This window comes from Syngnathus typhle, linkage group LG4, assembly GCF_033458585.1.
Source record: "Syngnathus typhle isolate RoL2023-S1 ecotype Sweden linkage group LG4, RoL_Styp_1.0, whole genome shotgun sequence".
In the NCBI taxonomy this organism is placed as follows: Eukaryota; Metazoa; Chordata; class Actinopteri; order Syngnathiformes; family Syngnathidae; genus Syngnathus; species Syngnathus typhle.
Window position 1 is genome coordinate 2,316,046 of NC_083741.1, and position 27,936 is coordinate 2,343,981.

Here is a 27,936-nt window from a genome sequence, read left to right on the forward strand (position 1 = left end):
CTTGTCACCTATCTCGATTACACATTTGAAAGCACCTTTGACAGATAGTGTCTGGGTTGAGGAATATGCAAACATATTTCTCTGCTCTTTGGGCACATATGATTCACATTTTATGTTTTCAGCTTTTAGCTTCTCCCAAACATTTTCTCCCATGACATTACTCGTTGCCCCAGAATCTACTAACATTTTTAACTCAACTCCCCCTACACAAAATATTAGTCTTTCAGGCATTTCACAGTCTTTCACCATAAATGCATAGTCATTGTGCACAGTCTCTACAGCATTAACATTTTGCTTCTTTTGTCCTTTGGTACGACACATTTTTGAGAAATGGTCCTTACCGTTGCATTTACGACATGTTTGTCCATGTGCTGGGCATTTGGGATCCTTACCCATGTGGTCAGTGTAGCCACACCTGTAGCACTGCTTCTCTGCTTTATTGTCATCACAATTCTTCAATTTACCTTTTGGCCTTGTGAACTTTCCTTTTTTCGTTGTGATACGGCTGATCGTTTCCCCCTCTTTCTTGATACTGCTCCCATTCATTGCTGCTAGTTGCTCTTCCACTCGCTCACATTGCGATGCCAACTCCAACGTGCGAGCCAAAGTCAAACCAGGTCCATCCTCGAGAAGCTTTCTCTTCACGTATCCAGAACAGCATCTGCTCAGGATAGCGTCTCTTATTTGATTGTCCTTGTCTCCTTGAAAGTCACAGTCCTTCGCAGCCTGACGTAAACGTGTACCAAACTGTTGCACCGTCTCTCCCTGATTTTGGAACAACTTGTGGAAGGATTGGCGCGCGTACGCTGCATTCACTTGGGGAACAAAGTAGGAGTCAAGTGCCCTTACTGCTGCCGCATAGTCGGTCACCTCACCCGTGTTTGGTAAAGTGAAGAAAACATCCTGCACGTCCTGTCCCGCCAAATGCAAAAGTAGAGCGCGTCGTCTTTGTTTAGTAGCATTGGTCGTATCCTCGTTCATTATCAGTCCTTTACCGTCAGCATACAACTCGAAAGATGTTAGCCATCGTGTCCATCTTGGCCCGAGAGAAGCTGGATCAGCGTAGCAAGCAAACGGTTGTAGCTCCGACTTAGCCATGTTAGCTCAAACTTAAACTTGCTCACGAAAATCGTCGTCGTTATCTCCTCTTCCTTAGAAGGTGGACATCATCCTCGTCGCCATTGTTGTGTGCTCACCTTATACCTTTATTAGGTGATGCACTCTGAATTTAATCAGGACCCGAACCGATGTCTTTAATCACTTTTATTCATGAAACAGAGGGCCATCAACTTGCCGCTCTGTCTGCATATTCATTTCCTGAACGTCACTCCTCCACTACGTCATCACGTAGGCCCACAGTACAATATCAGTACATGACAAATACTACTACTAATAATAATAATAACAAAAGTACATTTCAAACCAGCAATCTAATGTGGAACTGCAGTCGATATATTAGATAACAACATTTAGGCATGTATATGTATGCATACACGTTATTTAAAACCTACTATAAGTAAATCGTAAATCTACATTCTGGCTTCGATAGTTCACGGCAGGAGACGCAAAATATTCCCTGACTGATCCGTTGAGGCACAAGAAGGGATTTCACTCGTTGACTCGTTTGCGAACGGGAAAGCCAGGATTCGTTCCGTTCTCGCGGTGAACTGGAAATGCGAATCACTCAGTGACTGATTCACTCAGTGACTGATTCACTCAGTGACTGATTCACTCAGTGACTGATTCACTCAGTGACTGATTCACTCAGTGAGTGATTCGTTCACTCACAGATTTATTCGTTGGTGAACGGGAAATGCAATTCACGACTCGTTCGTGAACGGGAAGTTACGTCACTGACTCGTAAAGTCCCTCCTCCATCTAACGCTCGCTGGCGCTGCTGATTGGCTGATTTTCTTCTTCGTTTTGTTTTACGGCGAAGTAACACCAGCTTCAATGGGCATTACTGCTGTGGGCCGCCATGACACACTGGGGCGTGCCGTTTGCACGGGTACAGTCGGGATTGACCAACACCACCACCCACTCCACCAACATCACGACTCGGTCCACTGCTGCTTCCATGCATTTCACTGCCTACAAACTTCTAGTTAACCAGCTACTAGCCATTTCTACCATTTTATCTGGATTATTCCCTGCTGCTTTCACGTCTCATCTCCTGCATGAACTATCACTTCTGCTTCTCCGGCCTTCCATTCCACTAACTTCTCGTCCATTTGTCTACACTGCTGCTGATCTTCATCATTTCAACAATAATCACCGTCTGCCTGCTGCTGCTGCCTCAGCTGCCAGCAAGGCTGGGATCCTCCGCCGTCGCCGCTACATCCACCGTAGCTCCGGACTATCTTTTAAACGACATTTCCCTGATGGCTCACCCATCCCCTCTTTCTGGACTAACTCTCGCCCCCCCGTCACCCCCACCTTCCGTACTGTGAACTTCAACAATCTCCGCTCCCCCACCCCCGCTCCTTCATCCATCTCCCTTGCACTGCTGAACTGTCGCTCCCTCTCCAACAAATCACTAGTTATTTTCGAACTAATATTGGACAATAATTTGGATCTGCTCCTTCTCTGTGAAACATGGCAACAGCCTCTGGACTATTTTTCTCTCAACCAAGCCACTCCGTCTAACTACAGCTACATCGCCAAACCCCGCCTCTCTGGGCGAGGAGGTGGTATCGCTGTCTTCCATAAGCGGTCCCTATCAATCACTGAATTGGACCTCAACCTCCCATCTATTTCATCCTTTGAATATCTCGCTTTTTCCCTCCCCAACTCTACTACTGCCGTTCTTATCTACCGCCCCCCCAAGTCACATCCGTCTTTTCTCTCTGAACTCTCTGAACTTCTCACCATCGTATCCTCAGTCTCCTACCGCCTCCTACTAATCGGTGATTTCAACATCCACATCGACCAGCCAACTGCTCCACTGACATCTGACTTCATCTCCGTTCTGGAATGCTTTCATCTCACCCAGCACATCACCTTCCCCACCCACACCAAAGGGCACACCCTGGATATAGTATGCTCCTCCTTTCCACTCACATCCAGCCCCCGTCCTCTCACCTTTCCACTGTCAGATCATCTCTGCATCCTCTTCTCCGCCCCTCTACCCTCGCCTCATAAATCCACAAAGCGCACCATCTCCTACCGCAACATCAAGACTGTAAACCCAATCACGCTTTGCCAGCTCTTATCCTCTGCTCTTCCCTCCGACCCCACTTCTTCCTCCCCTGATGACCTTGCCACCACGCTCAACAACATCCTTTCTGACTCCCTTGATTCCCTAGCCCCCTGGAAAACTTCCTCTGTTACATTCACTAACTCTGCCCCTTGGTACACACCGGAACTCCGCACCATGAAACAAACTGGCCGTCAACTGGAACGCCTCTACAAAAAAACCCGCCTCACCGTCCATGCCGAAACCTTTGAACAACACATCTCCTCCTACCGTGACGCTCTTCTTGCTGCCAAATCTGCTTACTTCTCATCTCTCATTAATAACACCAACCGAAACCCCCGCATACTCTTCTCCACCATCAACAAATTGCTCCAGCCACCGGTCACCAAGCCACTCTCCTCACCCGCCCTCTGTAACTCCTTCCTTGTCAACTTCAACAACAAAATCGCCCAAATCAACAGTTCTCTGACCGACATCATCAATAACTCCTCCTCCCCTGCCCTCCTGCCCCCACTTCCTGACCGCCCGCCCTTTCCCTCTCTCACTGCCTTCTCCCTTGTTGACTCCTCCACTATCCTAGACATCATTACCTCATCCAAGACAACCACCTGCTCTCTTGACCCTCTTCCAACGACCTTAACTAAGGCCTGCCTCCCTGTCCTCCTCCCCCACCTCACCACCCTTTTTAATCAGTCTTTATCCCTTGGTCACTTTCCCGCTGTCTATAAACTTGCAGCCATCACCCCCATTCTCAAAAAGCCCACCTTGGACCCACTCAACCTCTCCAACTACCGTCCCATCTCCAACCTTTCATTCCTTTCCAAAACCCTTGAACGCATTGTCTCCGCCCAACTCCGCACCCATCTCCAGTCCAACAACCTCTATGAACCCTTCCAGTCCGGATTCCGCCCACTTCACAGCACTGAAACAGCTCTAGTTAAAGTCACCAACGATCTCCTCATTTCTGCAGACTCTGGTGCCCTCAACATCCTACTACTACTTGACCTTAGCGCAGCCTTTGACACTGTGAACCATTCCATCCTCCTCCAAAGGCTGCGCCAACTAGGTGTTGAGGGCACTGCACTCGACTGGCTCACCTCCTACCTCACCAACAGAAACCATTTCATCTCTCTCTCCGGTCACACATCCATCCTCTCCCCAGTTACACAAGGGGTCCCCCAAGGCTCAGTTCTTGGCCCCCTCCTATTCATCTGCTACCTCTTTCCCCTTGGTACCGTCATCCGCAAACTCAATCTGGACTTCCACTGCTACGCTGATGACACCCAGATCTATATACGTACGACACCAACCCGTAACCCTTCCCTCACTCATTTTGAAACCTGCATCTCTACAATAAAAGCATGGCTGACCCACAACTTTCTCAAACTCAACAGTGACAAAACAGAGCTCCTCCTCATAGGCACTAAATCCTCCCTTAATAAAATTGGATCCATCACACTCACCATTGACTCCTCAAACATCACTCCTTCCCCTCTGGCACGCAATCTTGGCATTATTTTTGACCCCACACTGTCCTTTCAACCTCATGTTAGCTCAGTTGTCAAGACCTCCTACTTCCACCTCCGACGCATCGCTAAAATCCGGCACTGCCTTTCTCTCCCTGCCGCTGAATCTCTCATCCACGCCTTCATCTCATCCCGGCTTGACTACTGCAACTCCCTTCTCACTGGAATCACTGCTCACTCACTCCATAGACTTCAACTAGTCCAAAACTCTGCTGCCCGCCTCCTTACCCACACCCGGTCCCGTGAACACATCACTCCTGTTCTCCACTCTCTTCACTGGCTCCCCATGAAGGAGCGTATCATCTTCAAGATACTCCTCCTCACCTTCAAAGCCCTTCACCACCTGGCTCCCACTTACCTATCCGACCTCCTTGTCCCCTACTGCCCCAACCGTCCCCTCCGATCCTCCAATACTTCACGTTTGACAGTCCCAAAATCCAAACTCAAATCCTTCGGTGACAGAGCCTTCTCCTGCACATCACCCCGACTCTGGAACTCTCTCCCCCAGTCTGTCTGTGACTCACCCACACTTCCCATATTTAAGTCCCGTCTAAAAACATACCTCTTCTCCCAAGCTTATGACCTCCCCTACCCATAACTGCTTTCCTCCTCTTAAGTTTATCCGATTGTTTCCTCCTCCCCCCCCCCCCCATGTATGTCTTTGCATTGTTCCCTGTAAGCGTCTTTGGGTTCTTGAAAAGCGCTATACAAATATAATGAATTATTATTATTATTACTGACATCTACTGGTTGAAGTTATATATGAAAAGAAGAAAAGAACGAATCACTATAGGAAGTGATTCGTTCAATCTCGATCACTGAAGGATTCGTTCTTTTTGAACGAATCGTTCAATCACGAGCCAACACTAGCTACATAAACCTTTCCCATTCCCTTAATAAACATTCCAACACTGTTCTGTGGATGTATTGTAACTTTACAGTTTTTTTTTTTTTTTTTTTTAAAGAGCAAACACGTGATATTTTCACGTATCCCGACGCCTTCTGCACAGGTTGGTGCGCGTGGCTGGTTGCCACCTCCTGTGCTTGAACTCAAGTCACGTCCGCAATGGCGCACATTGCTCAGAGGCGCAGATTGACCAAATATACCGCAAATAGTAGTCAAAGAACTTGTTGGAACTTCTATGTCAATAAAACATTGTTCCTAATATTTCTACTTGAAACATTAGCGTTAGTTTGTGTATTTTTTCTGTTTGCGCTGTTACGTTGACTGTTACGCGACTGCCATGTCTTTCGCTCATTCTGCTTCTACTAGCTTTCGGGAATAACAAACACGTATAAAGTAGGGATGGGCGGATCGATACCAAAATATCGATATATCGATCCAGGCTGCTCATTTTTGAGTATCGATCTCTCTAGCTAAAATATCGATACTTACAATTATTTAATTATATTTTTCCTCATTTTTTTCTGCTCCAATTTGACGACTTGCACTCATGCTAGCACTACTTTTCCTTCCGCCTGCTGCACCGGCGTGTCCTGCTCTGCTCTGCTCCCGCCCCCTTTTCTCACAAGCCAAGCCCTCCTCCTCAGCTCCCGTTCCAATCCAAACAAACACAAACAAGCATGGCCACGGCGGCGGCCCAGTCCGAACGCAAGAGAAGTCTGGTTTGGGGATATTAAATTTTACTTAATAACAACGAGGCAAAATGTGTAATATGTCACAAAACAATTAAATATTGTGGCAACACCACAAACTTGACAAAACATTTAAGCAAAATTCACCCCACGGTTCATGAAGAGCTGCAGTTGAAACGTGCCGCAGACACTAAGGCAGCGACGGAAAACCCTGCAGCCACACGAGGCTAAGGTACCAAAGTACCTTAGAAGCAGCGTTTCAGAAAGGCAAGACATATCCAGGTATCAGGTGCTAACCCAGTGCTTCTCAATTATTTTCTGTTACGCCCCCCCCTAGCAAGAAGAAAACTGTTCGCGCCCCCCCTCCCCACCGTGACTATCCTAACTTGTCTTGTAAGTCGTAAAATGTTGCACTGTCGCAAACGTGACAGAAGTAACAATGAGAGCGCCACTGCCCCCTGCTGTAGTAAACGCGCAATTACACTTTATTCTAGTACTGCCAAAAAAAAGCCTGTTCCCCAGGGTCACACGCGCCCCCCCAGGAATAGCACCGCGCCCCCCAAGGGGGGCGCGCCCCACTATTTGAGAAGCACTGTGCTAACCAAAAATCGTAAGCATTTGTGGTTGATGTGCTATTTGAAGCAATAATTACTACGCTTTAGTCAGTCATTTATAAATAAAGTTTTCCCCTTTTCAATTTGTGGTTGAACGCCATACGTTTTATTTGTAACTCCACTTCCTATAAACAACACTAAAGTATTACAATATTAAATGTAAGTATCCAGTGGCTTTACAAATTGATAGTTTTGCTGCTCATGACGATTAAGCCCTGCATCTCTGTTGGTACCATGTCTCTTTTTAGATTATACTAAAAGACAAAACTTTTTCCCAACAACAGAGAGAGAGAGAGAGAGAGAAAAAAGTAAAGAATAGCTCCTTTTTATTAAAGTTATACTATTAATATGCATCAAATGATGACATCTGAAACAAATGATTATAACAATATATTCGAGATTAGAGATATGAGATATTCCTCATTCAAATCATGCAAAAACTGTCTATCACATCTTAATATCTGTACATTTAAATATGTAATTTAAAGTGCAATCACATTTGTAAATGAATGGCTTCTGGTTTTTGAAATGTAAATAAAATGATCTACTGTGAAAACATTGCAATAAAATAATGAAACTGCTACCGCTATTGTTGGGGAACCTGAGGACTGTATAGGGTGTTGGCTCGGATGCTTATGCTCTTTTCGCCTTGTGTATATACTCACCTTGTGTCAAAGACGCACATGATCACAGATCAGTCCATACAGCAACCTTTAACTTACCGCTGCGCACAAGTGAATGGGTATAATGTCTCGACCTGGAATGTAATACGACCCCCACCTTTTCAGTCTTATTTCAATGCAAAGAACATCGTCTTATATTCGGGCCAATACGGTACATTTGCTGACATGATTACCCACTAACTCATTCCAAGTTCACCCTTTGCCAAATGCTTTTTGAAATATCTGGGCACACACAGACTTGCAGAGAGTACATACATGTACTGCATTATGATTTCCTAACAGGCGAGTTTATTTGTGTTATATGAATGTTAACAAATAATTCTCAATTTTTATTGGGTTTTTAAATTAAAAAAGAAAATAACAAATTCAATCCCCACATATTCTATGTTTGCATTTTTGAATATACAAAGTATTACAATTCAGGATTTTACATTTTTAACAAAAATGACTAAAATCACAAATTGGACACAGGTCGAATATCCAAGGAGAAACTAATACCAACTCCACAAGCTTCGCTACCACCAGGCACTGTGGGACTCACACAGATAGAGTGGTGCCTTCACAATGTGCTAGCTCATTAGATATTAGCACCTCTTCCCTTCATCAACACGTCTGTTGTATATAGAGAGATAATGGCCTTAGATTCTGCTTTGGGAATGTGAAAATGACTCAGTGACTCCCCTCCTTTAGGTTGTCTTTCTCCGCTAGGAAAGTGAAAAGCGTGAACTTCACCACAGGAAACAGCAGCCAACGTTTGCTGGCTACTAGGGGTGTAAATCGCGGGTTTTGTCACGATACGATAGCATATCGATACAAAGAACTACGATACGATATTTGCCGATATCTTAAAGCCTGCTGCGATTCATTCACGATATATCACGATATAGTGCTCTACGATCGATTTTTTTTTTTTAAATAAAAAATATAGAACAATATCCTGATTTATAGCAATTCATACGCAAAATCAACAAGGTACTGCAAACTCTTTATTTAGGAAATTACAAGAGTATTGTAGTATACAAAGTGCTTATTTTAACGCTGAACTTTGATGTCGTGTTTTTTCTTTAAATGTGCGGCGAGATTTGTGATCACCGCATGGCAGGATTTACAAACTGCACGTGTCTTGTCCGTTGAGCCATCTTTTCTTTGGAATCCAAAGTGCTTCCAAACGAATGACTTGAAGCCTAAAGGGGAGCAATTTCCTCGTCTTTTTGGACACTAGCCATAGCACCAGCCCAGGAGCCGCGTACTAGTTGTCGACTCCCCTTTCACGTGCCTGCTCTGCTCACAACACAACAACGCCGCGGCGCGCACTGCTCCCGGAAAGAGGAAGCAAGCAACAATGAACTGGATTTCAAAATAAAGTCGCGTCTAATGTCCGAGGTCAAACACGGCGATATAAATCGATGTTTGCGTTTAGCATCGATGCCAATAAATCGTAGAGCATTATATCGATGTGTATCGATGAATCGTTACACCCCTACTGGCTACGATTGGCTTAATCAGCTCGTTATCATGTGCTCTTATCAAAATGGCTTCAGGCTGTCTTCTGCGCTCCCTACATACACTGCTGTAGTTGCAAGGAACGCAGGTGACGGCTCGTCATCTCACAGTGTAACAAAAGGAAGTGTCCACGAGGAAATTATTGCCTCCCTCCATTAGTGGGTGAGTCTGACACCAAAGTGCATGCACCATAGGTCGGTGGAATACTACTCTGTTCACGGTAATTGTGGTAATTATGCTAAAGATGGTTGGAGTGGGTAGTCACGGAACCTGCTCAGTTTAATATGGGTCTCTCTATGGTACTGGGTCGATGACATGATCTGCAGCAGATCTCCACTTTGGCGCTCGGGAGGCACTGGATATCTCTCCCAAGGCTGTCCTCTTCGTAGACATCTTTGCAGATGTTACTGTTAGTCCACAAAAAACAGGGCACAAGTTTAGCTTTTTCACAATTGGTCGCACACACTGCTTCATGTTTGCTCAAAAGAGAGTCGAGTGCAGGGTGGCTCCGCCGCTTTAGTTTCTGCACCTTGGCGTAACCTTGTGCACAATAAAACAACACAGTATTATGGCAAACATTGCACTCGACATTGGCAACAGGTTGAAAGGTAGTGGGGACTACCATATTTAAAAGAGGCGTTGTGCTTTGGGTAGTTTTTGACAACTTTCACCATGAAACATTTGAGAGAGTACCCCTACTGCAATAGCAAAATCCGAAAAAAAAAATCTGTAATTTTGGGGATGCCAGGAACCCCATTTTTATGATTTAACTTGTCACGAGGGCGTAGAAATTGGATGTACATGCCCATCTTGCTTGACATTGTATTTAAAACTTGGTACTGAAATGACCCAGGCGCAAGGAAATTACATGGCTTCATGTCAACCCTTAAATCTTTCAAAAGCTCCACATTTGCATTGCCAAGTACACTCACAGCCTGGCAATGCAATTTTTGTTTCCGTTTCCTTTTGGGTTTCAAAAATGTTTACACGAGCTGAAAAGTTCTCTCCGTCGCCTCTCATCTTGTCTGCACCATGCTGGCGCCGCTTTGCATGCTGCTTTGCATGCTGCTTTCCATGCTGCTTTTGCACCTGCCCTTTCAGATGCATTATTTAAAGATGTAAAAGCAGCAATTAAAATTAATCCGTTCACAAAACCCGAAAAATGAACTGAGTGGAAATCTTGCACAAATTCCAGATGCAGTCCTGGGTCCCAAGTGTTGTTCAATTGTCATGAAAGTCTGCAATTAAATTACCCTTGATCTCCAGTTGTTGGCAAGATGTGGGCGGACCAAGATAGTTGGTTGTCAAGTATTTTCTCAACATTCTTGACAGTTTGCTGTTATCAGTGAATGAAGGCAATTAGAAAAGGCCTATCGGAAGGGGAAACAAATAGTAATTGCAATATAGAGACTACCCCACGTATGTTGTTGGTTGATTGTTTTCTTGAGGAAAAAGAAACTATTGCGCTTTGTGAGACAGTTTTTGATGATATACCGTTTTTTTCCGTGTATAGTGCGCCCCCATGTATAGTACGCACCCCTAAAAATGGCATGCTGATGCTGGAAAAAAGCCTTTTTTATGAATTTTTTTTAAAAAAAAATTTAATTTTGTTTTTTTTTTTTAAGTCCCAATGATCGTCACACACGCAGGGAGGCAATGGGTCCCATTTTTATAGTCTTTGGTATGGTCTTAACTAGGCTGGATGTAATTTTTTTTGTTGGCGTTGATTTCTCCGACTGCCCGTAAACGCACCACCGCGCTCCGTGCGCATGGAGCGTGTTTGAAGTGAACAGCAGAGAAGAAAGGAACAAGGCAAAGTGTTGTGAAATAAAATATTACCTGTAATACGGATTTAGGTAGAGAACTGAACTCTCGCTCTTTATATAGCTGACGTGTCTTGCTCATCCGTTCTGCGCATCTGTAATGGCGGCCTCCGTATGATATCCGGTTTGCGTTTGTGCGAGAGCGAGAGAGAGCGAGAGAGAGAGCGTGCGAGAGAACGCTCAACCGTAGCGCGCCGCCGACCGCCCAACTGCACCGGGCTGGTCGATTATTGTGACAGAGCCGTCGCTGAAATTTAGAAGATATTTTTAAAGTCCTGATGTACTTTCTAAAATTTAAGTGGACCTCAGTGCGCACTGCGCAGGGAGCTTAATTTGGTGCGGTCGCGCAACCGCAGCGCGCCGGGCGCTCACTGTCGCATTGCTTAAAGAGCGCCTTTGTGTTTTAGGATGAACAGCAGAGACCAAAGGAACAAGGCAAAGTGTTGTGAAATAAAATATTACCTGTAATACGCATTTTGTTATTTGCTGATTGAAACTGCTAATTAAACTGTGAATTGAAACTAATAGGAAGAAAACAACTCTCGCTCTTTATATAGCTGACGTGTCTTGCGCATCCGTTCTGTGCATTTTATTTCACAACACTTTGCCTTTCTTCTCTGCTGTTCACTTCAAACACGCTCCATGCGACCGCAATGCTCTCGTATCAGACGCTTGCTCGATCACCTGCTCGTTTGCTGTCCCGTGCGCGCACGAAGCGCGGTGGTGCGTTTACGGGCAGTCGGAGAAATCAACGCCAACAAAAAAAATTACATCCAGCCTAGTTAAGACCATACCAAAGACTATAAAAATGGGACCCATTGCCTCCCTGCGTGTGTGACGATCATTGGGACTTAAAAAAAAAAAAAAAATTTAAAAAAAAAAAAAATTTTTTTTTTTTTGTACCCATGTATAATGCGCACCCCAGATTTTAGGACAATAAATTAGTTAAATTTTGCGCACTATACACGGAAAAAAACGGTACATGGGTACAACAAATCTTTATTTTTTTATTTTTTTTATTTTATTTATTTATTTATTTATTTATTTGAGAAAACAAAACCAACAACAGGACTGACCGACAAAGTTTCCGACAATTTCAAAAAGTCCCTCGAAGGAGAGCTGCTTGAAGTAGTTGCAGGCCTTTTAGTCCATACTCAGTCAGGTGAGAGTGAAGATTTTCCAGAACTCTCCCTTCCGTGTTTGTGTGTACAGTGAAAACAAAGCTTTCTATTTAATGTGCAACATTCTTCCATGTATTCTAACACAATAAAAATATAGATTCTTTCATGTATGTTTATGTGTACTTACCGTAATTTTTGGACTATAAGTTGCTCCGGAGTATAAGTCGCACCAGCCATAAAATGCCCAAAAATGTGAAAAAAAACATATATAAGTCGGTCCGGAGTATAAGTCGCATTTTGAGGGGCAATTTATTCGACAAAATCCAACACCAAGAACAGACATGAACGAGCAACAACAGGCTAAACGATACGATATGCTAACGTGACAAACACAAACGAGGAGCTGAGAACGGGCCTGACGTAACATTCAGTTATTTAAAAAAAACTATTACATAAACAACACGTTTATAAAACCATCTGTGTCACTCCAATTCATTAAATCCATCGATCGTCCTTTGTCAACAATGCCGTGTGCCGCGCCGCAGTTCAAATTATTCCACAGGCCCATACAACGATATATAAACTATATTTTAAATAACTATCACATAACACAACAATATTATCAAACCATTTGTGTCACTCCAAATCATTAAATCTATCGATCAAATTTCTCGTCTTTTATCGATCGTCCTTTGTCAACAATGCCGTGTGCCGCGCCGCAGTTCAAATTATTCCACAGGCCCATACAACGATATATAAACTATTTTAAATAACTATCACATAAACAACAATATTATCAAGCCATTTGTGTCACTCCAAATCATTAAATCCATCGATCAAATTCCTCGTCCTTTATGTCATCCTGGTGACAGAGGACATGTCCAGAGGATATGGCGCTTTAAAGTGTTAATTACTTTATTAGATTTTTTCTCCCTATTTTTCATGTTTTGAATATGTTCAAGATAGATATATCAAAGCATGTGAAGTGATCAAGTATACTAAAAATAACATGTGAAGTGGTCAACTATACTTGTCAGTAAGTGATGCGTTAATGAACAAGTAAAAATGTGTGAAAAAAAACATATATAAGTCGCTCCTGAGTATAAGTCGCCCCCCCACCCAAACTATGAAAAAAAACGCGACTTATAGTTCGAAAATTACGGTATGTTGCTTTTTCAGGCCTCTGATTGGTTGTTTTCATGTTGTGTCTGTGTGGGTGTGTGTGCGTGTGTGTGTGTGTGCATGCGTGCGTGTGTGCGTGTGTGTGTGTGCATCTTTTTTTTAAACCCAAAGCTTTAATTAATATTCAGTATATGTTACTGAAAAGATAGTTGTCTGGAAAAGCTGTCTATACGTCTCCTTCACATAAACTTGATTTGGGCACTCAGCTGACATCTTCCCTTGATTACTTCCCTACAGTGCCTTTTCGTGAGGCTCCTGCATACTCCAAACGACGCCAAGGTCCATCATCTGGCAACAGCAGTGGAAACAGCCAATACCCCGCATCGTTATCAGCTCCGAGGGTCCTGCTGCGCTCCAACAGTGACAACAATTTGACGGTCAGTCAGTACCAGCAGCAAGGTTCACCCAGGCACCGGGGACAACATCATCCTCAGCAGCACCCAAACAAGGCCCCCCAGCAGGATCACTCGCAGCCTGGCTCCTCAGCTTTACATCGCAGCCTGTCACCTCAGCTGCTTCAGCAGATGCCCAGCGGCAGCCCCAATGGCAATGTGGTGGTTCGGACCATGGGAAGGGGGTCGAGGAGCAGGTCACCCTCCCTCAGCCGGCTGGGAGATGATGTCCGACGGGCTATACCCTCACAGCGCCAACCCAGGTGAGCGTCTTCAACTTAGCATCATCATGTTGAACACTGTAAAAAGAAAAACTTAAAAGAGCGATTAAAGTTGGAACATCTTTAAAATGGAAATTTACATTTATGATTACTTTACTTACAGTGTTAGTAAGCATAACAAAGCAAGCAAGTTTGTTTGCTCCAAAACAATTTGCTGAGTTGTTTTTACTTATATTTTTAAGTTGAGACAATTAGTTCTGTGACTTCTTACTTTTGTGTTGAAAATGTGAGAAGTCACAGAACTAATTGTCTCAACTTAAAAATATAAGTAAAAACAACTCAGCAAATTGTGAGTTTTTTTTGTTCAGCTTGTTATCTACCTTATCCCCAAGCGCTCTCATTGGGGAAATAAGTACCGTATTTTTCGGACTATAAGTCGCGTTTTTTTTCCATAGTTTGGGTGGGGGCGCGACTTATACTCAGGAGCAACTTATATGTGTAATTATTCACAAATTTTTATTTGATCATTAACACATTACTTAGTAGTATAATTGATCACTTCACATGTTATTTTCACTTTAAAACACATGAGGGCGCACTATGGCTGTGGAATAATTGGAGCCTCACTGACAATGAGTTCCATTCACTGACTACCGGAGTCAGGAGATTTAATGATTTGGAGTGACACAGATGGTTCGATAAACTTGTTATTTATGTTATAGTTACTTGATATATAGTTTATTTGGAGTAGCAACGTCTATGTTGTTAGACTTAAGTAGTTTCTGATTGTCTAGCAAGGCCGTGAAGGCAGTGGGAGATGGGATGGGGGTGGGTGGGTTGGGGAGAGCAATCCAGGGCGCTTCCCTATAGCACTGTGTGTTGGCTCATATGTTGAGCTCTTGTTTTGTGAAATAAAGAGCCGGTTACCAAACCCACGTCTTGCCTGGTACTTTGGTAACGCTACAATACAGTTATATAGTATATAACTATATTGTACTCCCCGGGAGTCCCAGCCGCAATTGGCGGCATACGGCGAGTCCGCGCCGCAATCGGCGGCATTCGGGGAGTTTGCACCGCAATCGGAGGCATTCGGGAGTCCCCGCCGCAATCGGCGGCATATGGGCTTTCCCAGCCACAATCAGCGGCATACAGGGGGTCGGTGCCGCAATCGATGGCTTTCGGGGAGTCCGCGCCGCAATCGGCGGCATTCGGGGAGTCTGCGACAAAAACGGCGGCATTCGGGGGTTCGCCGCCGCAATCGGCGCCATTCGGAAAGGGGAGTCCGCGCCGCAATCGCAGCATTCGGGGAATCCGCGCCGCAATCGGCGGCATACGGGGAGTCTCAGCCGCAATCGGCGGCATTCGGGGAGTCCCCGCCGCAATCGGCTTTCGATGGATTTAATGATTTGGAGTGACACGGATGGTTCGATAAAATTGTTGTTTATATTATTGTTATTTGATATATAGTTTATATCTAGTTATATGGGCCTGTGGAATAATTTGAACTGCAACTGACGACGAGTCCGACGTCAGCGGCGTGCCGCACACGTGGCGTTGTTTACACAAAGGACGAAGAATTCTATGGATTTAATGATTTGGAGTGACACAGATGGTTTGATAAACGTGTTCTTTATGTTATACAGTGGAGCCTCGGTTTTCGACCACAATCCGTTCCAGAAGGCTGTTCGAGAAGTGAATCATTCGAATTCCGAATCATATTTTCCCATTACAAATAATGGAAAAAGAAATGTATCCCTTCCAAGCAAAAAAAAAAATTTTTTTTTTGCAGCGCACCGCCGAACGCGCAACTGTTGTGCGCCGCCCACCGCGCAACTGCATCACATTACTGTGACAGAGTGGTCGCTAAAATTTAGAAAATATTTTTAAAGTCCTAATGCACTTTCCAAAATTTAAATGGACCTCATTGCGCAGGGAGCTTATTTTGGTCCGATCGTGCAACCGCATCGCGCTGGGCGCTCAGTGTCGCATTGCTTTAGGAGCGTCTTTGTGTTTTAGGATGACTTTACTGCACCCACTTGCTTCCTTTGGAGGCATGATTAGAGTTGATGCAATCCTCAGAGTAATGAGAACGTAATAATAAACGGAGTCAGTTGGCCTGCGAGTCCTCTCGGCTCATCTCGCAAGGTTCGACAACCGAATTTAATCCGACATCCAAAGCAAAAAAATCTCGAATTTTTTGTTCGAATACCGATCTGTTCGAGAAATGGGACGTTCGAAAACCGAGGCTCCACTGTAGTTATTTGAATCACACAGATGGTTTTATAAACGTGTTATTCAAGATTCAAGAGTTTTTATTCGCCATGTTTGAGCGTGCCAAACAAGGAATTTGACTTCGGTAAAAACACACCCTCTGTTCAACATTTAGGTGACTAACAACATTCAGGACATGTGAGTAATGGCAAAAACAGTGCAGACAATTTCAAAAAGGTGTGAAGAGCAGGATGTTATTGCACAGTAATGTCTCTGAGACTCTATGAGTGGTGTGAGTTCATCAGAGCAACAGCCTGGGGGAAGAAGCTGTCTCTGTGTCTGCTGGTTTTGGCGTACCGAGCTCTATAACGCCGTCCGGAGGGGAGTAGTTCAAACAGACTGCAACCTGGGTGAGAAGGGTCTGTAGAGATGTTCCTTGCACGATTCCTGGTCCTGGACAGGTACAAGTCTTGGATAGATGGGAGGTTGATTCCAATGATCTTTTCTGCAGTTCTGATTGTCCGTTGTAGTCTGTGCTTGTCTTGTTTGGAGGCCGATCCAAACCAGACAGTGATGGAGGTGCAGAGGACAGACTGGATGATGGCAGTGTAGAAGGTCTTCAGAAGCTCTCGCGGCAGGTTGAACTTCTTGAGCTGTCTCAGGAAGTACAGCCTCTGCCGGGCCTTCTTCCGGACAGAGTCTATGTGGCCGGTCCATTTCAGGTCCCGAGAGATTGTGGTTCCCAGGAACTTGAAGGTGTCTATGGAGAGAATAGTATTACTGCGGATAGTGAGGGGTAAAAGTGGTGAAGGGTCTCGCCTGAAATCCACTGTCATCTCCACGGTCTTGAGCGGGTTCAGCTCCAGATGGTTTTGGCTGCACCAGTGGACCAGCCGCTCCACCTCCTGTCTGTACGCAGTCTCATCACCGTCCTGGATCAGTCCGATGAGAGTGGTGTCGTCTGCATACTTCAGGAGCTTCACAGGAGAGTCACCTGAGCAGAAATCATTGGTGTAGAGAGAGAAGAGCAGTGGGGAGAGGACTCCAGTGTTGGTGGTCCGGGTGTCAGATGTGATGCCCCCTAGCCTCACACGCTGTCTCCTGTTGGTCAGGAAGCTGGTGATCCACTGACAAGTGGAGGCAGGCACCGCGAGCTGGATGAGCTTCTGTTGGAGGATGTCAGGAGCGATGGTGTTGAACGCCGAGCTGAAGTCCACGAACAGGATCCTGGCGTACGTTCCTGGGGTGTCCAGGTGATGCAGGATGTAGTGCAGTCCCATGTTGACCGCATCATCCACTGACCTGTTTGCCCGGTAGGCAAACTGGAGGGGGTCAAGCAGGGGGCCCGTGACCTCCTTCAGGTGGTTCAGCACTGACCTCTCGAACGGTTTCATGACCACAGATGTCAGTGCGACGGGTTAGGGTTGTCAAACCTGTGATGGCGGGCTTCTTGGCCACTGGAACGATGGTGGAGCTCTTGAAGCACGAGGGCACCTCACACAGCTCCAGAGAACGGTTGAAGATCCGTGCAAAGGTGGGCGCCAGCTGCTCAGCGCAGACTTTAAAGCAGGAAGGTGACACGCCGTCTGGGCCCGGTGCCTTCCTGGTCTTTTGTCTCCGGAACATCTGGCGCACTTCCTCCTCGCAGACCTGGAGTGCGGGCGCGGTCTCTGCTAGAGAGTGAGCTAATGACAACGATGATAGAGGTGTGGACAGAGCAGTTGTGGGGAGAGGTGAGTATGTAGGTTGTGCTGCAGGAGGTCCCGTTGTGTGGGAGGACCGATCAAACCTGCAGTAGAACTTGTTTAGCTGGTTAGCAAGCCTTGGGCTCTCTACAGGACGGGGTGCTCGTTTTTTGTAGCCCGTGATGCTCTGCAGAGCTTTCCACACCGTTGAGGGATCAGGATTGGCAGAGAGGTGTCTCTTCAGGTTCTCCCCGTAACACCTCCTGGCTTTCCTGACCTCTCGGTTCAGTGTGTTTCTGGTCTGCCTGAACAGCCCGCGGTCGCCGCTCCTGTAGCCCTCCTCCTTGACTTTGCGCAGCCTCCTGAGGTTCGGTGTAAACCAAGGTTTGTCGTTGTTGTACGTGCAGAAGCTCTTAGTCTGCACACACATTCTGCATTTATGTAATAGTTTCTTTTTAAATAACTGAATGTTACGTCAGGCCCATTCTCAGCTCCTCATTTGTGTTTATGTCACGTTAGCATACCGTAAAAGTTTATGTAGTTAGATGTGACTGTAACTGGCCACTTTTTTGTCATCCTCCTACCCCGCTAGATTAGCAAGAAGCGAGATTGAAACGGGTTGCTGGATTTGAGGTAACACGTTTTATGTACTTTTGGTGAACTAAACTTTAAAGTAATACACTGAGAGGTGAGAAGAAAACGCCAACTGTGTCCTCATAGCACATTGGAGCTCGCTGTCATACAGCATGCCCTCTTTGTTAAACAATAAAGATGGTATGTTACATGGTAAACGTTTGTGTGTTACAACCTTCACCTGATTTGTTTGTGTCCGTCCACAATCTGCGGCATGAGTGAGCGCATGTGATCGACAGAGGATTAAAGTGTGACGGGTGTTTATCTTGGAGCGAAGGAACTGTCAATCCCGATTAAGACACATGCTCACTGCCCTCTTCCTCTGCCTCCTCATCCTCCTCCTCTTCCTTGGCAGATGCACTCATTTGGAAACACTGTCGAACCAACACTTCCCACTCTCTGTGCAAAGTCATCAAAGGGAGGGAGATAGACTGTATATTATAGAGAGGAAACAATATAAAGGATATCAGAGTCAGAGTCAGCTTTATTGTCAATTCCTTCATGCAAAGACACACAAAGAAATCGAAGTTACATTTCCTCCATCCCACGGTGACGAGACAGAGTACACGAGTAACATACAAGTGAACAACGGGAGAGAGAGTTCAGGACCCCAACAGCCTGGAGATCACAAACTTCGCCAGAGGCGAGCAGTGCTTGCATCCCACCACAGAGTCCCGGCACCATTCGTCACGGATGTAGACACACATTCCACCTCCTCGCGACGTTCCCCCTTGTACAATGGCCCGGTCCGCCCGATAGCACGCTAGCCGCTCCAGATGCACAGCAGTTACGCACTGTCCGGTTCGTAGATCTCAGCAGGCATGTTGATGTCCAGCGATCAAACGTTTGCCAGAAGAATGGAAGGCACGGCCGCCCCCGTTCTCGCCCCTCTTCAGCCTCCTCGCACACCGCTTCCGGCTTTTGACTATGTCTGAAAAAAAAATCAAAGAATGAAGCGATTTACAGTCATGCTATGGGGGTGCGAAAGAAGGGGCAAAAGGATGGAGGAAGACGGTTGCCTCACAAAACATCAAAATCTGTGGCTGTTCTTCACTGAATTAATCCCTGGGCGAGACTACTTTATCTATTCTTGATACATATGCCACAACAGAGCTGAACGACAACAGAATATTTTCTGCTTTTCAGCCTGGTTCATTGGCGTTGCAAAAAGCACAGGAAGTAATGCAGTAGCCTGACTTTCAGCATGTTGTAGGTGAAGTTAATGACTCTTCATGTACAATGGACTCAAATTCTATCTGAACACAAAAATTAAAACTGCTCACTCTCATAGCAACATATCTTTGCCCCATGCCTAATTGTAATAAATTGATGGAATATTAGTGTTCAAGAGATGTAAAGCGACCATTTCTCTTATTAAATTTCCATAGGGTTTGAGGGAAGCTATTTCACTCAGTCTTCAAACACAGACATACAGTAGAAGGGGCGCGTTCGGAAATTCACACTGACATCTATGCACTACTCTGTGAATGGGTGTGTTCGGCGAGGAAGAGTGCGCTGCGCTGCGCTTCCATTCATTTCCAAATGTAGCCAGAACTGGCTCTCTATGGGCGCGTTCGGAAATTCACGATGCACACTAGTTCAAGTGCAACCATTCAGAAATTCGGTTTGTTGGTCGATATTTGCCATTTGGAAATTCAGATTGGTCCAAAGACAGTGTACTAGTGAACTCTGAAGTATGAGATGAAAATTCCTTATTTTTTTCCGCCTAAAACACTACAGACTAGGATCCCTGTTTGTAGTAAAGACTCTCAAAAAAACAACTTCACTGTTTGCATCGACCATTTAGAGCAGGGGTGGCCAACCAGAGACTAAGAGCCTCATATTTTACTGTGTCATCGCAAAGAGCCACATCATACACATGAGCACACATGAACACTCCCCCCCCCCCCACACACACACACAAACACGCACACACACACACACAAACACACCGCTCTGCTCAGCCAAATTTGTTGTGTGACATTATTATGTCACGCACCAACATTGTTACTGCTATATCTCGTTTCTTTTCATTTTCTGTGTATTTTCATTATTATTACCGTTGAGTGCCACCAGAGGGCGCTATAGTGTAAGTGAGCTTTGTAAGAAGAAGTAGAGGTTAGTTTCCGCCGAAGAAGCGATCTCTCGAGAGATCGAAAGATGCGTGACTGAAGCGTGGTCACAAAGCTAAGTCGTTAAGAGAGTTAAGAAACAATAAGAAGAAGACGACTGAAACTAATTCCTCTCTCGGTACTCAGCCAACGAGGTATTGTTTGTATGTTGTATTTGTCAGAATCGTTTTATGTGTTAAATGTCTTTCTTTTGAGCTAACTGTTTGTTTTGTGCCTTTAGTTTTCACGGTGTGTTTATGAGTCTGAACAAGCTGGATTCAATAAATTCATCAGTTGAGAAAGCCACTTGTGTCTGTTGGTACCTGGAGGAGTTACAGTGAAAACTCGACTGATCTGCGCGAGTGGAGGCGAGGCGGCATGATCGGATGAGCAGCAGTCTTGCCACAGCGTGATCGGCACGTGCACGGAGCGGGCGCGCGCACGAGACCAAAGCGGGATTTGAAGACCAACACTTTAAGATAAGGCCATAAGAAATGCGGACATTCATAAGTTAAGGGTTTGTCTGAAAAAAGGAAAACAAAACGCAAGTTTAAGGTTGATTAATCAAACTGTGATTTAAAGTAACGTTTTGCTATTCCTAATTTTGTTTATTAAGCCACATTGTAAGGTCTAAAGTTTAAGCATCAGTAGGCTACATTTGTTTTACACTGGCCTATCTGTGCCAAGAATGAGAAATGTGTTTCATGTGAACAGTTTAAATGTGAACAACTCTTATTCGAATACGTTTTTGGTATATTTAAGTTGAAAGAGTTAAGTTACTTTCACATTACTGTATAAAGACATTTTTGCTGTTTAGTGACAAGAGACAGACGTTAAAATGACTGATCCAAATACACCATTAATTAGTACAGAACCCCAAAGTCAGTCTGAAGAAACCCAAGGTACTGATCCTAGTGAGCAGCAAGACTCAGTACAACTTAGAAGAAGTCAGAGAGTGAAAACACTCACAGAAAAGGGAAGAGAAATGCAGGATGAGAAGATTAAAGGACTCCAGCAAAGATTTAACTACAACTACGAAAAGTGGAGAACACATGCAAAGGCATCCAAAGTACCCCTCTCTCAACCAGGACCCTCAAATAAAGACATTCTTGAAGATATAACTGGTGATGTTAGAGGTCTTTGTGCAGATGTCACAAAAGTTTTTGATGAGTTACGCAAGCTCACCCCACCGGATCAAGAGACACGTCGCAGAGTAGATCTGTGTGTGGAGATCTCAGGTTTCCTTGTGAATAAAGCAACTTGCCGATTGGAAGGAAGAGAGGAACAAGATTGGCCGGAAGCAGGCTCCCTCTTTCAAACTACGAGCAGTAAGTCAAGCTCCTTCAACATAACTAAGAACTTATCTGAGCATTCACATAGATCCTCTGTAAAACATCAAGAAGCTGCAGCAGAAGCAGCAGCGAGTCAAGCTGTTCTAAAAATATTAGAAGAACAACAAATGGAACAGCAAGAGATAGAAAGACTAGAAGTTGAAGTCAGGAAAAGAGCAGTGGAACAAGAAACACTAATTAGACAAAAGTGCTTAGAAAGAGAGGCTGAAGAAATTAGACTAAGAATGCAGAGAGAAGCAGATGAAGCAAAGTTTAAGGCTCAACAAGAAGAAGAGTATGCAGCTCTGCAGAGAACACTTGATGAAAAGAAAAGAAAAGTACAGCACCTGGAAAAGGTCAAAGATCTCAAGGCAGCACAAGCAAGGATGCAGGTTTATGACCAAATGAGTGTAGCAGAAGTGCAAAGGGTCGATGTAACAAAGATTAATACAGAAATTAGAGACGTTGAACATGTAAGCTTTCCATCTCTGCTTGAACAAGTCTCACCCCAAGCGGCAGGCACTCCGAAAGGTGATGGTACATCAGATTTAGTTAAAGTGCTAGCAAGTGCACTAAGTGCTAGTCGTATCCCTGTTCCGGAACCTACTGTGTTTTCCGGGGATCCCTTAAGTTACAGTGACTGGAAACTGTCATTCCAAACACTGATAGACCAAAAGAATATCCCTAACAAGGAGAAAATATTCTACCTTCGAAGATATGTGAGTGGACCGGCTAAGAGAGCAATTGAAGGATACTTCCTGCTTGGAACTGAATCCGCACACGCTGCTGCATGGAAGATTCTGGATGAAAGATATGGAAATCCATTCACAATAGCAAAAGCTTTTAGAGACAAACTGCATGCATGGCCCAAAATGACCTCAAGGGACAGTTTCGAACTAAGGGACTTTGCAGATTTCTTGCGCAGTTGTGAAGCTGCAACAGCTCACATTAAGTCATTAGAGATCTTGAATGACTGCAATGAGAACCGAAAGATTCTTTCCAAACTTCCAGACTGGCTTGCTGCTAGTTGGAACCGCAAGGTTGTTGAAATTGAAGAACAAACAAATCAGTTTCCCACTTTCAGCCAGTTTGTTGAGTTTTTAACGAGAGAAGCCAAGATTGCTTGTAATCCTGTTACATCTTTACAGTCACTAAAACAATGTGAGTTTAACAAATCAGACAAACTGAAATTCACCAAACAGAAAGAAATTGGAGTTAAAACACTGATGACGACTTCACAAGAAAAAACACAACTGGTATGTGTGTTCTGCAAGAAACCCAAGCACAGTTTACACAAATGCAGAAGTTTTCTTGAAAAGGCTGTGTCAGACAGAATCAGCTTCATTAAGTCGGAAAGGCTATGTTTTGGTTGTCTCAAACCAGGCCATCTTTCAAAGAGCTGTACCAACCGCAATATTTGTGAAAGGTGCAGTAAAGGGCATCCTACCTGTCTTCATGAAGATAGAGTTAAGGACAAAGAAGAACAAAAGCAACCACTAGCTAAGCCAAATCCAAGTAACGAAAGATCAAGTCAAAGCGACCGAGCTCAAGAACAAGTTACAGCCATGGCTACAACTAACCGAGTAGCGAGTCAAGAAAATAACACACTGACTGCTGCAATCATTCCTGTGTGGCTTTCATCTTCTACAAAACACAAAGAAGTTCTTGTATATGCCTTACTGGATTCTCAAAGCGATACAACCTTTGTTCTCAGTGAAGTTGCAAAGTTGCTAGATACAAACCAAGAACCGGTTAAACTAGAACTGTCTACCATGTCTTCCCAGACTACAGTTGTTCAGTCTAACAGACTGCAAGATCTTAAAGTTCGTGGTCTTAACTCAAGCAAAGAAATCACTTTACCTCCTACATACACACGAGAATTCATTCCAGCCAACAAAGCTCACATTCCAACTAATGAGACAGCTAAAGCTTGGCCACATTTAGAACACCTTCAACCAGAAATCGCACCTTTGCAAGATTGCGAGGTAGGATTGTTGATCGGATACAACTGCTCACAAGCTCTTCTTCCAAGAGAGATTGTGTCAGGCAAGGAAGGTGAGCCATACGCTCAGCGCACTGATCTTGGTTGGAGTATAGTTGGACAAACCAATCCCTGCTTGAACTATGGAGATGCGATTGGTATTAGTCATCGTATTATTGTCAAGAAGGTCATCCCAGAGCTTAAGCCCTCTCTAAAGCTTCAGAACAAGGTCCACTATGTCAATAGGACAACAGTAAAGGACGTCACCCCTTCGGACGTTATCAAAGCACTTGAAGGAGACTTCTCTGAAAGAGCCCTTGATGGCAACCCTGTGTCACAAGAAGATTTAAAGTTTCTCACAAAACTCAAAGAAAACATCACACAGAATGAGACCGGCCACTATGAGATGCCACTACCATTTCGTGACGAAAGACCCACATTACCAGACAACAGAATATGTGCAATGCATCGCCTAAAGTGTCTGGAAAGAAGATTAAAGAAAAACAAGTTATACTACAATGATTACACAAACTTCATGGATGATATCATCTCAAGAGGAGATGCTGAAAAAGTCCCTGACGAAGAGTTGAATAACACTCCTGCATGGTTTATCCCACATCATGGGGTCTATCACCCACACAAACCCGGCAGGATCAGAGTAGTATTTGATGCCTCGGCCAAATACCAAGACACTTCTCTCAACGACCATCTTTTATCCGGTCCTGACTTGACAAACGCATTGGTTGGTGTTCTTTGTCGTTTCCGCAGAAGTTCTGTCGCATTCATGTGTGATATAGAGCGGATGTTCCACCAGTTCCATGTCGCAAAAGAGGACCAGGATTATTTAAGGTTTCTTTGGTGGGAGAAGGGAGATTTGGAAGCATCACCATCAGTTTACCGTATGAAGGTCCATCTTTTTGGAGCAGCTTCTTCTCCCGGCTGTGCCAACTTTGGCCTAAAACACCTTGCGGCCCAAGGACAAGGTCAATTCCAAGAAGACACCATACATTTCATACAGAGAAACTTTTATGTTGATGACGGCTTGGCAAGCGTTCCAACTGAAAGTGAAGCCATTCAGCTCATCAAAGACTCAAGAGAGCTCTGTTTCAAAGGAAAGTTAAGACTCCACAAATTTGTGTCAAATAGTGAGAGAGTTATGTCCACTATTCCAGAAGAAGAGTGTGCCACAGTGAAAGACCTTGACATGTCTCTAAGTTTACCACGCATTGAAAGAGCTCTCGGAGTGGAGTGGTGTGTCACTTCAGACACATTCAAATTCAGAGTTCAAGTTAAGTTGAACCCCCTTACAAGAAGAGGTGTGCTTTCTACGGTCGCCTCTATTTACGATCCCCTTGGGTTTATAGCACCATTCGTCCTCCTGGGAAAGCAGATTCTCCAGCAAATGTGCAAGGATAAGGTTGAGTGGGACCACGAGCTTCCAGAGCACTTAAAACCCCAGTGGGAATCTTGGATTAAAGACCTTCCCAGTTTAGCCAACATGCAGATTCAAAGATGTTTCATTCCTACAGATTTCGGTCAGGTTAAAAGCTATGAGCTTCATCACTTCGCAGACGCCAGTGTCAATGGATATGGTGCTTGTACTTACCTGCGAATCATTAACCATTCTGATCAAGTCCATTGTTGCTTGGTAATGGCCAAGTCAAGAGTCACGCCTACTAGTGTCACAACTATCCCTCGACTCGAACTCTCAGCAGCAGTTGTTGCAGTTAGAGTCAGTGATCTACTCAGGGCAGAGCTTGAAATCCCAGACATTGCAGAGTTTTTCTGGACGGACTCCACCGTTGTTCTCGGCTACATAAATAATGATGCCAAAAGGTTTCAAGTGTTTGTAGCGAATCGGATACAAAGGATCAAGTCAAGCACAAGGCCAGAACAATGGGCGTATGTCGCATCAGAGCAGAACCCAGCAGACTACGTTTCTCGAGGCTTAACTGCAGAGCAACTGAAGTCTTCAGAATGGTTTCAGGGGCCAGCATTTCTCTGGGAGAAGAACGTGGCTGATAGAGATATCAAGGTGGGAGAGATCAGAGAAAATGATCCAGAACTTCGCAAAGCTTCTGTGCATACCATCAAGTCAAAGGAAGAACAAACTATTCTCAGCAGATTTGAGAAGTTCTCAGGATGGTCCAGTTTGATAAGAGCACTTGCAATCTTGAGAAGAAAGGCCAGAGAATACAAGGGTGACATACAAAGGACCAAAGAAAGTACAACTTTGGAAGAGAGAAAACAAACAGAACTGTTTGTCATTAAACTTGTTCAAGAGAAAGCTTTCGCAGAAGAGATAAAGAGTCTAAAATCAAAGAAAACAGTTTCCAAGACCACAGATCATAAACTGTACAAACTAAGTCCGTTTCTGGACGAAAAGGGAATCCTCAGAGTTGGGGGACGTTTGAGTCAAGCTGTGCTTCACCCACATGTAAAACATCCTGCCATACTTCCCAAGGACAGTCACATTTCAACTTTGTTAATCAGACATTTTCACTCGAAGGTTCAACATCAAGGTCGTGGAATGACGATGAATGAGTTGCGTGCAAACGGTTGGTGGATTCTTGGGAGCAGCCGTGCAGTCTCATCATACATCTTCAAATGTGTTAAATGTCGCAAATACAGAAGGAAAACAGAGGATCAAAGTATGGGAGATTTGCCAGTAGACCGAACAGAGCCTAATCCGCCTTTCACCTATGTCGGAATGGATTGCTTTGGGCCAATATACATAAAGGATGGACGAAAGGAGCTCAAGAGATATGGGCTCGTACTAACCTGTTTATGTTCACGAGCCATACATATTGAAGTAGTAGACGACCTGAGTACAGACGCATTCCTAAATGCTCTGCGAGCATTTATTGCAATAAGAGGAAATGTACGTCAGCTGAGATGTGACAGAGGAACCAATTTCATTGGTGCCCAGAGAGAACTCGCAGATCTCATGAAAGAAATGAATCAGGAGAAAGTGAAGGCACTTGGATGTGAATTTCTCATGAATCCCCCTTCAGCAAGCCATATGGGTGGAATATGGGAAAGACAGATCAGGACCATCCGTAGTGTTCTTTCAGCCATCCTTGACCAATCAGCAAAGAGACTCGACAGTACATCCTTGAGAACCTTGTTGTACGAGGTCATGGCAATTGTCAACAGTAGGCCGCTTTCCGTCGAGCATTTAAGTGATCCAACAGGGCCTGAGCCATTAACGCCCAACCACATTCTCACTATGAAATCAACCATTGTTCAACCTCCTCCAGGAGAGTTTATGAAAGAAGATTTGTATCTTCAAAAAAGATGGAGAAGAGTGCAATATTTGGCCAATGAGTTTTGGATCCGTTGGAGGAAAGAATATTTGCTCAACTTGCAACCAAGACAGAAGTGGACTGCACACAGGAGGAATCTGAAGGTGAATGATGTAGTGCTTCTAGGAGAGGACATGGCACCACGTAATGAATGGAAGCTAGCCAAAGTCACTGATGTCTATCCAGGAACCGACAACAAAGTGAGAAAGGTTCGACTTTTGGTTAGTGAAAGGACATATGACAAACACAGTAAACTTGTGACTAAAACAGTCTCATTAGAACGACCTATTCATAAAGTTATTGTTTTGCTAGAAGCTGACTAAGGGCTTGTGTGTATTTTCATGTTCAGTTTGTCAGCCTGAATGTAATTCATAGGAATCCCACAGCAAGAGTTGTGAGATTGGTGGGAGTGTTACTGCTATATCTCGTTTCTTTTCATTTTCTGTGTATTTTCATTATTATTACCGTTGAGTGCCACCAGAGGGCGCTATAGTGTAAGTGAGCTTTGTAAGAAGAAGTAGAGGTTAGTTTCCGCCGAAGAAGCGATCTCTCGAGAGATCGAAAGATGCGTGACTGAAGCGTGGTCACAAAGCTAAGTCGTTAAGAGAGTTAAGAAACAATAAGAAGAAGACGACTGAAACTAATTCCTCTCTCGGTACTCAGCCAACGAGGTATTGTTTGTATGTTGTATTTGTCAGAATCGTTTTATGTGTTAAATGTCTTTCTTTTGAGCTAACTGTTTGTTTTGTGCCTTTAGTTTTCACGGTGTGTTTATGAGTCTGAACAAGCTGGATTCAATAAATTCATCAGTTGAGAAAGCCA

The 27,936-nt window shown here is 44.4% G+C and overlaps 1 protein-coding gene across 5 annotated transcripts in view; it reads left to right on the forward strand.

The window, feature by feature from the left end:
- Positions 1-27,936, forward strand: part of LOC133153245 (SH3 and multiple ankyrin repeat domains protein 2-like) — a 202,593-nt gene that overhangs the window by 13,911 nt on the left and 160,746 nt on the right. For 2 of the 5 annotated variants that reach the window (XM_061277410.1, XM_061277411.1), the window contains exon 2: positions 13,482-13,899. In XM_061277410.1, the coding sequence (XP_061133394.1) occupies positions 13,482-13,899 (418 nt within the window). Of the gene's footprint in view, positions 1-13,481; positions 13,900-20,377 lie in introns of those variants that run through there. The other 3 variants (XR_009714276.1, XM_061277409.1, XR_009714275.1) reach the window with 3 other exon arrangements.